Genomic DNA, 14,152 nt, shown 5'->3' on the forward strand with positions numbered 1-14,152 from the left:
TTCTCATGCTTTGTTGCTTTAAATTAATTTTGCAACATGAGGAATACCATTACTGCTATCTGACATTTAGGATGAATTTTGCTGGATTTGAAGCGTTTGTGTTGGAAACCATAATAAGCTGTGAGCTGTTTTCTTGTTTTGCAACAACCCCGCCTGGCCCTCCATCCTGCTTTTATCTTTTCGAAAAGGGCAAAATTTGTCATTCTGATCCTCGGTGACCCCAAAAGTTCAGATCTGTAGGTTTGGTGTTGCTGGTTTGATGTTTAATAGTAGAGATGTACAACAATCTAACATGGGCCCTCAAAAAGAAAAATCAATCCAGTGATCAATCTCAATTTCATATGGCTGTTGTTGTTTTTTTTCTCAGCTCTACCTCCCCTAGGGAACGTTTTTAGAGTAATTCAACGGAGCACTTCACTCCCCAACAGTGAGTCTGTACAACAGTGAAAGCTGTAAATGGTTTAGTGTTTAGTGTGCATCAACATAAATAATGCATTGTTTATGATACACAGGACATATAAACCGTATTGACCATGTTTCTCATTTTTAACCTTTTTTGTATTTTTGTTGCTTTTATTTGATAGACACATTAGAGATGGAAAAGACAAATATGTTATACAGCTTATGAATATATATGATACGTGGCCCAGGTGAGCCAAAGAACCCCTCCAAAGGATCACTGACGTGTGCTTCCATTTCGACTCTACCTACAGCTACAATAAACACGTTACATAAAATTCAGTAGACAGCGTTGTGTTATTTTAATTCAATCTGCAAATGGAATTCAACATCTAATTAATAAGGAATTGTCCAAAATGAATGTAATGTAAAATAAATTTTATATATTAACGAGAAAATTCTAATGAATTACATTGTTGTTTGTTAGACAGGTTAGATTGTATTTATTACATATCAGCTATATTTGGGAATGTCAAGTTTTGATTTATTGTTTTGTCAGACTGTGTGAGGTCTTTTTTTTAATTTTATCTCTACAAAAAGCCAGAACCGCCTGTGCAAGTCTTACTAATGAGTCACTGTTAGCGCCCAAATATCTAATCAAGGTTTTTGACATATTAATTGAAAACCACCATTTCCATCACTGTTAATGTTTTCCTGTGTACACTCTCAACAGATCTAGAACAGTGTGGAAAAATGAATACAGTGCTCCGACATACTCCTTTTGTAAACCTGTCATATAGATGGAGTCTTTGATACCCCAAGACGTTGATTCAGATTTTTTTTTCACTTGTTCATTTGTACAATGCTATCAGCCTCTCCAGACCTCATCTGAATTTTGTCATTTAATAGCCAGACTAATGAATACTTAATTATATTCAGAGTGAGTGAGGTTGGGGGTCTGGACACAAGAATCTGAGGGTTCATTACTACACCAAGGACAAATTTCTATTCATCAACACCTCTCATACAGTTGACCCACACAGTTTTATTAAAGCGTTGATATGAAATAATTGGAAAGTGCTATAACAGTCTAGTGTGCTTGAAAAATCATAGGTTTTTTCACTAGGTTGTAAAATGAATACTTTTTTTTTTTTTGTTATATAAATATATATTTCGCTTTAAACCTTATTTGACCAAGTAAAATTTATACTTTATACTATTGTAGCTTTTAATATTATTTTTAGTAAAGCATCAGTTCTGTTTTCTGGGCAGTTTACTGTTCATTTAGCCCCAAGATCCTTATTTACTATTGCTACACCTGGGATATTTACCACGTGAAAGTCTTGGTCATTTTTTAAACAATGGATCTTTGATTTTAGACAGTGGTAGACAAAAGCAGGTGTCTCATTTCTAGCGGACAACCATCACTTTGTCGGCTAAAATGAAAACTGTCACCACATTCTCTTCATTTTATGAGCTGTAGCTTGCTAGCTTCTTAAACAAATGTTAGCTCCATGAGTTGAAATCCCCGTCTCCAGCTGACGTTTTAAAGTTTTCTAGCTGGCACATTGTAAAACAAGATTTTTTTTTTTTTATGTAACCTGTAACCTCACAAAATGTAGTAAGCTAATGAAATACTACCTTGGAAATAACCCTGGGTTACTACTGCAGTGCTAGGTGCTAAGGTAGTTAGCCAATTATGCTAACATTTGCTGCTTACATTTGAGCAGATAAACACTGCTTAATTATTGCCCTATACTTTTAAACTTGTAGTTTTTGTTTTGCAAAGGCTTAAAGATACACCCTCCAAACTCTGTAAACATGTGAATGTCATTCTTACCAGAGAGGCATTTAAGTGTCTAGTTAAATTTGCTAGGCTATGGTTGGACAGTAGCTGTTTAGGGGAGAAACATCAAGTGGTGAATGTCACAGAACCCATTTTTTACATATGTACTATAGTCTATTAGTATTACTTTTGTTTGAACTTGTTTGTATGTTCGTGTATACGTAGACCCATATTTATTGAAGTTCAGAGAAGTGCAAAGGAAGGGCAGGTTATGAGGCCAATCATCACAACCGCTTGATGTGCTTAGTAATCTGAAGTACAATTAGATCTTAATGCAGCACACTTAAGCTCATCACAAATCCAATACCAATCAGTGATGTCCTTGGTACTAAAATGGTGGCCTATTTCGATATTGATCAGACACTGCGTTGCTGATGAAAGTGTGGCGCTAGTTGTTTTACAATATTGATTAGAGGGGAACAAGAGAAGCTATTTTCTGTTCGGTTCAAGCTCCAGAAATGGCGTCCCTCTTGGGCAGTAACCTAAACACAGCATTTCTGTGCAGAACCTTTTAAGGGAATCGTTTTGGTGTACTGTATGTGAAAATGAACTTACAATAAATATTACGTTGCAAGCTTGATGGTTCAGGTTTGAATGTTAATATAAAATTAAATAAAAGTATTATTATTGTCTAAGTTCAAGTCTATTCCTAGTATTTGTAGTGGAGATGGTTTATAATGCTGTGGTTTATGTGGTTTGCCTCATATTAAAAATGTTTCGAATATTATATTATAAAACTAAATGAAAGAATGAAACGCATCTGAAAACCTCAAATAAAGTTGGGGCTCAGTGAGTAATGTGGGGCACAAAATAATTTAGCATGTGATAAGGGAATGTATGTCTTGCAGTGTTTCCTTATTCATATCTGCTATTTAATTTTAGCTTCATACTGAAAACTACTTTTTCACTCTTAATCTTTACAACAAATCATTCTTTAAATAGTTTCATCTTTAAAATACTGATTACAGATGTATCAGTGACTGCATAATTACTTATTTTTCACATAATGGTGAGAGATACTTTTTTATTTTCACGTTGATTTTTGATTCATTTTGGCACCCAGGACTCATACAGCATTACACTGTAACTAAGTCTATTTTGTTATATTACATTATTTTTTCCAATTTGTTGAGAAAATCTACATATTTCTAGGAATAATGAGTTTATATTAAAGAACTGAATTACATTTAATAAATCACTGTCTTTAAAACGCTGTGTTTTTATGTATCTATCTTATTTATATCACATGTAAATGAATACTATGTATGTATTCATATATTATTATTACAGTAGAGCATATTTCTCACTCATTTCCATATGTATTTATTATTTAATTAGACTTCATTTCTATGTTTTGCTCATCTGTCATCTGTGTTTGATATTACAGCAACTGATGAGAGAGCGTCAGCAGATGGCCAGTCGTCCATTTGCATCAGTTGCTGTTGCACTGGATGCCAGGGGAAAACAAACAGAACCGTTGCAGCCTATGGTTGATGTAAGTCCTGCTTAATTGTTTACACACACACACACACACACGTATGTCCATACAATATATGCAATTAAAAGGAGTTGCAGTGTAACTACAACTTTATTCCTGTACAATCTTGGATGAACAGAAAGTGCTTCTACTGACATGTAGAATATCACAGTTTTTAATAATTAGCCCTTATTGTGCTGTACTCAACCAGTTCCTGCCCTCTACTCGCAATATGTCAGCCTTTCATCTACTCCTCACATCAATAAGAAATCTGCCAGTGATGGTCCTTTCTTCCCATATTCTTCTTCTTTATATGAATTGTCGCAATCAGGGCGACAGACTTGCAATCAGCGTTCAGATTGTTTATGTGAAGCGATTTCATGATGCCAAGATTTTAAAAGTTCTGTATAGATTTTTCAAAAGGCTTTTTTTATGGTTGTTTTAATCCTCTTACAAAGAAAGGTGGTCAATATGTTGAAAACATCACTGAATTGAAAAGGGATTGCTCTGATGGCAAAACGGTGACATCAAGATGGTTTTTGGAAAATTGTATTATTGTTCTTACTTGTCATTTAGCCTAATTTGTCCTTTTGGGTTGTTCACTGGTAATTGCACTTGATTTTGCATTCCAATTTTGATCAATTTATCATTATACCCTGCATGCTCACATGCTTTTTGCATGTCTGAAATGTTCTTTCCTGTCCAGTTGCTACCCCTTTATTCCAATGACTTGAATACCTCCCATACATATAGAAAGTAGAAGAGAAGTCTTGCACTAAGCACAACCTAGGACTCAGATTCCACATGAGATAAAAGTGTAACTTAAAGCAATATGGGAAGCTACATCCTCAAATTGACATCGGAGGACCAACAGGGTTTCCTAAGCGAGGGCCAGATCTGTGTCACCTGCCTCTGAGAGAAATAAAATCACTGTGGCAACCAGCAAAGAGGCACTACATTAGCTATTAATGCAGTGCTGAGTGGTACTCACCGTGCATTATGGTATTGTGAAGGGCAATGTAAAGAACAAAAGAGGAGAAAAACAATGCTTCTTAGCTCTCTGAGTGCACTTAATGGTTGCCCGTTTAAAGCAGTGAGGTGCAATCTGAATCTGAATAGTGTTGGAAGACCACTGCTTTACATTGATTTAAGTAAAATGTTAACTGCATACTTGTCAGTGGGACTTGTGTGTCTGTCTTTTATTTAATAATTTATTCCGGTCCTCCCTTTCCTGCACAAAAATCTTTTGTTACAGAGCGCATTAAGGTAGAGACTTTGCATACACTGCAGAGCATTGCTGTAAACAATGTCCCAAGCTGTTTTGGAAATGATAACTGAAAGGAAAAAAAAACACCCACATCCTCAGTCTTCTGTTTCTCGACCCTTTCAAGATGCTGAATGAACCTGTGAATGCTTTACTTTACTTTTAGTTTCACTTAGATGTCCATACAGCTTTTAAAGAAGTTACTATAAAAGTGTTGTTGCAGGAAAAACCTGAGAACTTTGTTGTTCAAGTCTGTTCTAAATTTATTTCACAGAAATTTGGATCACAAATTTATATGCTGAATTTTTCATTGGCACCCACCAAAGCATATGGTAAATTAAGCACAGGGTACAAACAAGTACTTTTCATGCCTAAAACAAAAATATATTGCTTAAATGCATTTTGACAATAAACATAAACGGCAAGGATCTTAATTGTAATGAAGTTAATTGCGGTTATGTAAATCATTTCCTTTCCAGAAGTAGTACATGAATGGTCTCAAACATTCAACCATGTATAAGAGCAGCACAGCCTTAGTGTTTGAGGAGATGTTGTGATATAATTGTACATAATAAAAGCACATTATGACACTCAAGTAGCCTTTGCCAGCTTTATAAATACATCACCATTTTGGACTCTTTCCATGAGAAAAATCTAATCTACTTGTTTTAAAATGTGCAAATGCATGTGTTGGACCACATACAGCCCCATCACGTGCCTTGGCACCAGCTGAAGGTGAACCATATGAAACAAGCCTAATTCTCTTTTTATAAAGGTTAATTGGTCAACATCTGCCACCACTTAGCTATTGGAAATATTTGTTGATGTCAAAGAGGACACTGATGCTATGCTGCTTTCCTATTTGTTTCCTACCAGCTCTATCAGACTTTAAACTCAGGCGCACTCATTCGCTGATTTAACGCAACACAAATTGTGTAGACATAAATACGGGCGCATAATGCGAGAAGTGCATGCAGTACAGGTGCGTTTGGAAGGTTTGCATACAGTGTCCTGTATCGCGTCAGTATCATAACCACACTAATAGCTGGCGCAGCTTGTAGAGGAGAGAAGACACAGAAGGGCTGCAGCACCAAAATGACCCCTCACAGCCATTCCAACACATGAAAACATTTAAGACCTTATTCTGTGATTGTACTGTCAGCACGGATCGCGCTGCATTAGTTAGTACCGACTCTCTGTCACTAAATCTTTGCAGACCCTCCAGCTGGTCTGAGAGAAGATGAAAACAGCCTTTGTGCCCATTTCCTCCATTTTTGGTCAGTTTAAACCCCAAGAGAGCGACATTGCTTTTAGTGACCAAGATGTCAGCAGCTGTTGGATAGAGAGCCAATCGCGCCCAAAACACTGCAGACCTAGGCCTCGATGTCACAGATGTCTCTATTCACTATGGCAGGCATTCAACATATGGAACCACTAACGGACAGCTAGTGTGATGGATGACACCTGTCAGCAGAGGGAAGGAAAGCAGATACATTGTGTGTATGCATGTTAATGTAGTTGGATGGTTATAAATGACCATAATACAGTCCCCTCGCTTCATTAATGCATAGTAGAAATGCAGGCTGTGTAAACCTTCTTTGGAAGATAGAAAAAAGGCAAAGCAATTTGAAATGCCTTGATAGAAAACGTAACACTATGATTGAAGTGGAATGAAATGATACATTAATGTTTTTATTTCCCCCTGCGTTGTAGAAATACTTCAGTTATCCCAGATTAATATAAGCATTTCACAGAAAATGAGAGAGAGAGCTGCCTTTCACACAAACAAAATGTGTTTTTGTTGTTTGTTTATTTCTTTAATGGCAAAAATCACAGCATTTGATGTGACAGTACTTCAGCACTCAACAAAGGGTATAATGTGGAATTGCATCGTCTTATAGTTTTTCTACAGTCATTTAATTGAATGACAGCATTGCAAGAAGGCATTACTCGCCTTTAAGTTGGTAGTAATGATACCTCTATTAATAATACTACCAACATTTATATTGACGCTAACACTAGTGATATTATAAACTTTATGTCTAATGTGTAAATTAAGAAATATGTCCAGAATAGGGAGTAATGCACAGTTAATAGAACAATCAAACCTGAGGTGATGGTGATACTACTGTATATTTAATATGGACAGGATGTATATACAGGAGTGGCAGAGCAGACAGGATGTGTAAATCAAGGGTTCTTTAATGTAAAAACAGAGTTCATGGACTTGCACCGTCACTGGGTATGTACATTGTAAAACAAGAGCAAAGAGCTGTGCAGAGTAACATGGCAGCAAAGTAAACAAACAGGTGGCACATCAAATAGATTAATTATGAGCTAAATATAAATCCATTTTCATACAGTATGTTTCTGGCTTAACAAGATTTAAGAGTCTGCAGCTGTCAGGTTGTACTTTGTGCTAAATGCTAACATATCTTAATTTAGCATGTTAGCATGCTAACATTTTCTAATTAGAATCAACAGAAACTACAGCTGGGACTTATTCCACTATGTTGTTAGTTTTTCCTCATTACCTTGCAATATTTAATATAAAGGGGTTGAGACAGTATTTCTATATGTGCCACACAGCAATGCTGCAGCTCCTTAAGTCTTACAAACCAGAATTTTGCCTCTGTTACTAAGTTATTTGGAACAGCTGTAATGATGTTTCACCCAGTGGTCCGTGGAAGTATAGCTCACAGTTGAATCTGCTTTAATCAAATATCAGCATAGGTTAAATTCGCTTTCTTGCGTGACTGTGACTTATATAGCTGTTCATTAGCTGAATCACTTGAATGGGCATGAAATGGCTGGCAGTTTAATTGCCCTTGTATGTCAGCAGTAGATGTAATGTCTGCCTCTCAACCATTAATGTACCTGAAAAAATGCATGAGAGTATTGTGAACTGATCATGTGGCCTAATTGGATTGAGTCTCCAGCCTGCCTGCAATACAGAAACATGTATGACCCTTGTGTTTGAAATTACATTTAAGCCTCTTTGTCATTGCTTTCACATAGTGGCTATGAATGAGTCTTTTAGTGCATTAAACATAGAATTATTGTACGTTCGGGACAACTACACTTGATGTGTAGTCTTACTTGAGGTCCCCTGGACTAATGAATGTACCGAGTTGATCCAGGGTTGCATGTAAACTGGTTTTAAAGCTAAGTACTTAAATGACACATGTAATGAAAGGATAGATGTTTGAAATGTAAAAACTGTGTAAATGTTGGGCTTCCTACAGTTTAATAACTTATTAACAATTAGAGTTTGTGTCTGTCACATTCAATGTACTTAATATTTTAAATCTGGTCTACACTTCCATTTCTTTTTTTATTTCTTCACCTTTGTCCTTCTCTCCATTCTCCTCATCTTTCTGTCCCTCTGTGTTAGTTCCAGCTGATTAGTAGTACAGGCAAAATGGAAAACAACCTGAGCCAATGCCCACAGCATTCATAACCTCAGCAAATTATTAGATTTTTTCCAAGAGGGCTCTCCTTTGATGAAGGACAAATCCAGTACCTCTCAGAATCAACATTTAACATCATGTTTCTTCAGGTTTGCCTTGTTTGTACACTAAAAGGCTTCACAGACATTTCACTACAGAGCTGGTTCATTGTTAAGCTAGCTAATAGTTAGTTTCACTTCCAATCGCTCCTGTATCTGAACAAATTTAAGAACAAATAATTTGCAGAGTACAGTTTGTCCTAAAATATCTTCAATTCACATCATTTCCCTCTTTTTCTATTTTAAACTAAAATCCCCAAGTAAGTAAAAGTAACCTCTGAGTAAATAAAAGATCCCAAACAGGTTTTGAACAAGCTTATGGCTAGTTGTATTTGTTTGCATGACAAACATGGTAAAACAATAACTGATGCATGCATTATTTAATGTAAAATAGCCAAACATTGGCTTTGGAAAGATTTGGCTGAAAAATGTTGTGCTAACTAGCTATCACTAGCAGCTATGCTATAAGGGTAAAGAAATCTTAACCACAACAAATTATACATGATTGTGTTCCTGGCCATATTTGTTTCTTTTGGTGCCGGTTGTTTCTTTAAGTGGATTTTTCCAAATATTTGACATTTCTTATTTGCTTAAAATTGCTGTTCTTTCCAGTCCAGCAGACCGCAGCTTTCCTCCTGAATCTTGCAGGTTGTTGTTACTCATGTTCAGCTCTCTCTGGCTCGAGGAGTTAGAGCTGAGAATTGAGGACAGAGCTTCAAAGCTTCTCCTTGACAGATTACAGCCAGTTAGCCTTAAAAGAAATAGACACACATTTGACAACATTGCTCTTAATACGATTGAAAGGCATGTTCACCCATACTGTCCACATTATGAGGTTCATTATTATGCTTATTATTCTGTTATGAGGCCATCAATGTCACTGAGTAAGAAGCATACTCTAGTTGTGAACTGTGGCATTTGAAATGGCAAACTTAATTGGAAGTTGCATGGGGTATTACACTGCATGCTTCATAGGAAACAAGATCACACTTACTTTTGATTAAAGGACTCCACATTGCAAAGTGTGGTTGGAATGGTACTTACGCATTAATTAACCTCAGTTTTATGTTTGGTGTTCTCTTCTTTTCACTTTACAGTTGAATCAAATCTACATGTAACTCACTGCATCATTACACTATATCAAGGCTTCTAGAGTCTATGTGCATTCAAACATGCACAAATTAGCATCAGTGTTGGTGGAATATACACATTAGTGCATCATTCTCCCGATTCTCTCATGTTTCAATATATGTGCTTGTGCCTCCCTGGTTTTCTACAATTTTGCCTCTGCTCACTCTCTCATCTCCATTTTAAATTCAGCCAGACACTGAGAGGAAAAAAAAAGTCAATTCCATTCAGACATGTTATTATTCCCCAATTTCTATCCCTTCATCCAAAACATGCTGTGAAACCCTTGACATTCATTATCAGGATGACATGTTTTTCACGCTTGAGACAAGCAGTTTTGGCCATTAACTCCGAGGGTAGGTCATTGCCTCGACACGTGGACTGTCTGACAGGGACACACACAAGTGTTGTTGTTGTGTGACCAATCAGACCATTTGTCTCAGGAAGAGAGTGTCTGGTCTTAAATGCAGCAACTTCAGCAGCCTAATATCAGTGACTGTTGGTTCCGAAAAAGAAAAAATTCAACAGCGCATGTGCCATTGCAGAAAACAACTGTCAGGATTTTCCAAGTGTTAGTGTCACACCACTTTGATGTACGCTTGGTCGGCAAAGCAAGTATGCCGACCACAAGATGCAGGTCGTCAGTGAAGTGTTTTTATCATCCATTCTGTCTGTCATACCTGATCACAAATTACTGTTATCGGTGTTGTCTGTGCAGGTTATAGGATGCCTTTTATAGTTTTTAATGTAAAATCCAAATAAACCTTTGAACATCTTGAGTTCTTGGGAGTCTGTCTTTCATAGGCATCCTGAAATTGCATTAAAAATGTGTGGTTTTTTTGTTTTTTTTCCTGCTGCTTCCCAGGGTGCACCTAAACCTGTTGCGATGGAGCCGTGTTCAGGAGGCAAAGCTGCTGTGTTGACCGTCCTCGTGCGTCTGCCCTCTGGGCCCTCAGGCTTACCTCCACCAGGACAGTCAGGTAAAACACACACACACACACAAACCACCACTTATTCCATTAAAATGTATCAACTTTGCTGTGTGCGCGGTGAGTGCCTCAAAACCAAATTTATCAGCCAGACTTCACATCGGAACTTGTTACTTATGTTTTGGGTGAATTACATCCTTAAATCCATTAGCAGAATTAGCAAAAAAGGTCACATTACATGCTATATCACTTTGATTGGAATATTTAAATTTAAGTGATTTCTGTTTTCAGGCCCGGTTGCACCTGTTCAGCTGACAATGCCAACGGCGTCTAAATTAATTACTTCAATAAATATAATTCTGATGCTCAGTCGATGACATTTCACTGCAGACCAACAATTAACACAACGTTCCAACTCTGCCACCTTCTCGCATCCTCATGATCAGTGACTTTACAACAAAACTTTATAAACCTTTCCCTCAGCCTAGATTGTCAATGTGTTTTACCAGACCGACGTTTAGCATGGTTCAGTCTGTGTATATTTTTTGTATTATCAGAGTGAGCAGGGCACAAAGAAATGCACTCAATTATTTTAAGAAAGCAGGTCCATGGTTTAAATTATCCAACTTCAAAAACAGCCATTAAAGATATGCCGAATACATACCCCATACAGCCCACATCACATCAAAATACATCATTACCAGCATTTGCATCACAATGAAATAAAACAACTCTTTTCTCCTCTTAATTGCTGAAGTTGTCACCAAAAATGTGGCTCCAATCCCCACCATAGACTGTATAATAAAAAATGGTCTCTGTTACGTCACCCGTAGATTTCTGAAGAGCCGTTGTAAAGTTCAACCTGTTACTAAAAGCAGTCATGACCTTAATTATGCATCATTTGTATCACATGTAGTTTAAATGGCCGTGTTATATAAAAATTCACACAGTTTTCATGAACGGGGAAATTAGGTATAGAGATCAAAACAGTTTTTTGTACCATACTGTTAACATTTCTGATGTAAGGTTGGGCATTTTAATATGGGTCCTTATGGAGATTGACTCACTTCTGTAGCCAGCCTCAAGTGGCCGTTAGAGGAACTGCAGTTTTTGTCACTTCGCGTCTTCAATTTCCAGCCACGGATTAGTGCTTGATCTCCAATGGGAAAAAGTTGCTCTTAGAAGCTAAAACTATTGTACATAAATAATAAAGACCTACCTGTAATATCCATTAGTTTTTTAAATGAACATGTTTTTCACCACCCTCACATCTTTCTTGCTTTTTTCCCTCCTTTAGGACTCATCGTTGCCAGCGCGCTGATAGACATTTCACAACAGAAACCAACAGATTTTAAGGACAAGTCCCAGGCTTTAAAAAACCGAAAAGCCCTTCCTCCAGCACACCAAGGCACCTGCGTTTGAGTCTCAACCCGTCAATCCATTGGGTCCCTTTTTATACCGTCTGAGGTCACATTGTTCCAACATGCCGCAGGTCCCAGTTGGAGGCCTTTTCAGAGACAAGACATGGCTACATGTAGAAGATTCTATTCGGCTGCTACCACTCAAGTTTTCACTGAAACTTGCCAAGTCCCGAGAGCACAACCCTTCTTACCTTTCTTTCCCAAATGCTCTGCTCTGCTCTGCATAAATCTTCTGGTCAGATGATCAGGGAACAATTTCTCCTCCATCTGCCGCGCCCACCAAATCTCTTCCCTTCAGCTTGGGCAGTCGTCATGGCAAAACCTGTGCTAAGAGGGGAACCTGCCTGATCGCTGGCTGTCGGTGACATCAGAGACAGATTTCGGAGGATCTGAACCGAAGCTTCAGTCGAAAATATTTTGTGACATCTCATTGTCCGTTTGCTCAGTGTGAGGAAAGGAAATGTGTCTGCATATTGGGTTATATCAAACGTAACTGATTTCCCTCGCATCGTGTTGGAAGTACAACAGATGGTTTAAAAAAAATGGCTGGTAGATAACCAGTCCATGCTGCCTATGGGTTTTTGTTCTTCTTTTTGCTTGCCAACAAGTGGTATTCTATGGTGCTAAAGCATTTAGTTCCTATGACTAGCCTGACTCTTTACTCAGCCTTTGCTCTATGAACCGAATTCATTCTGCCTTTTTGTGGGGAAAAGCTATGCGCTAAGCCATGACTCTTTTAACCCCCCTCCCACCCCCCGTGACCACATGATAGTGTTTTGACAACTAGAGTATTTACACTACATTTGCCAACTAGCATTATTGATCTGTTTTAGCATTTACTGTACATATGTATCATCCACCCAGCTGAAGCTAAAGTCTGTATTTTCTGTGGAGTACATATAAAAATGCTGCAGAGACTGCAATCACTACCAGCGGCATGTGGATGAAGAGGAGGAGGCACGAACAAATCATCAAGTCATCGAACTAAAGCATGGAGAACTCCCAAACTTTGGAAAAAGATGCATTTTATTAGCAAACTGGTTTCCTTCGTTACAAAAAGTTTAGTTTTCAGCGTGTTCACTGTTAAAGAGGTTACGAAGTTCTGGTTAATTCTTTACTGCAGTTTGTTATTGTATCATTTTGCTGTGCAACTTGGACATTAGGGGTTTGGAACTTGGCCTTGGATTGGTGTGGTGGGTGGATGCCATGTAGGAGAAAAAGACGTCTGCATAATAAAATTAGACCAGGGACATCATGCTCCTCTGGCTGTTTACTAGTTTGTTTTGTACGTTTTTTTTTAAAGAGTCCTCTGAAGCTACGACTTTATTCCCATCTTTGAGTACAAGGAGTTACTTTACTTTTTTTTTATAATGCCTTGGCTTTCCATGAACTCCTAAGGAGGGGGGGGCATGTTGATCTGCAGAATTTTAAAAGCTGTCGACCATTTTTACCCCTGACTCCACCCTGAGCTGTACAGTGTCTTGTTGGAACAAATGTGAGTCTTTGTCACTTTTATCTCTTGAGATTTCATGTGTTTGTCAGGTTTTTATGACAGAATGGACAAGAGATTATCATTTATTTTAAGCCTTGTCACCTGTTACTATTATATCTATGATAAATTGTAAGTCTTTTGCTACACTTGTGAAAAGAGCATTTCTGTTAATATTTTGTTTTGATATTTAACAGATTCCTGTGTAATAGCGCATTTAACTTGATTTTATTGCTGACTTAAATCAGTTGATGTAACGTCAACCCTTTTTGAATTGTGCATCTTTAAGGACTGTACGGGCATTGTCTTTTTTTTGCAAAGTAGTCATTTTGATGCATTTCATAAGGATAGTATGCCAGCTAATGTGTTTTTATTTTGTGTTTGTAGAGTAATCCTATAACAGTGTCATTACACAGGAATCAGGGTCTCACTGTACCGTGGGAAAAAAAAAAAAAAAGATGGAAAAACTGCATATCAGTAATCTTCAGTGTATTTTAAAGATGGACAACATGCCAGAAAATAAAAAAAAAAACAGACCTGAAAGTCTTTTGTGCACTTGAGTCTTTTCGCATGGAATACATGTATTGAATTTTTACAGTATATTTCTTGACTGCCTGCTCCTGAGTCTGCCAGTGTGGTGCTTTTGTCTCTGAAGCTTAAACCTACAATTTGTGATTGCATTCTGGTGCCC

At 37.5% G+C, this 14,152-nt stretch overlaps 1 protein-coding gene across 1 annotated transcript in view; it reads left to right on the forward strand.

Moving 5' to 3' along the window:
- atrnl1b (attractin-like 1b) overlaps window positions 1-13,918 on the forward strand; it is a 62,663-nt gene extending 48,745 nt beyond the window's left edge. Inside the window, exons 27-29 of the mRNA XM_035663519.1 lie at window positions 3,633-3,740; window positions 10,488-10,602; window positions 11,849-13,918. Coding sequence (XP_035519412.1) covers window positions 3,633-3,740; window positions 10,488-10,602; window positions 11,849-11,973 — 348 coding nt within the window. The 3' untranslated portion in view covers window positions 11,974-13,918. The remainder of the gene's footprint in view (window positions 1-3,632; window positions 3,741-10,487; window positions 10,603-11,848) is intronic.
- Window positions 13,919-14,152: the final 234 nt, after the last annotated feature.

Source organism: Morone saxatilis, unplaced genomic scaffold (genome assembly GCF_004916995.1).
Source record: "Morone saxatilis isolate NCDOM2014 unplaced genomic scaffold, NCSU_SB_2.0 Contig1, whole genome shotgun sequence".
NCBI classification, from domain to species: Eukaryota; Metazoa; Chordata; class Actinopteri; family Moronidae; genus Morone; species Morone saxatilis.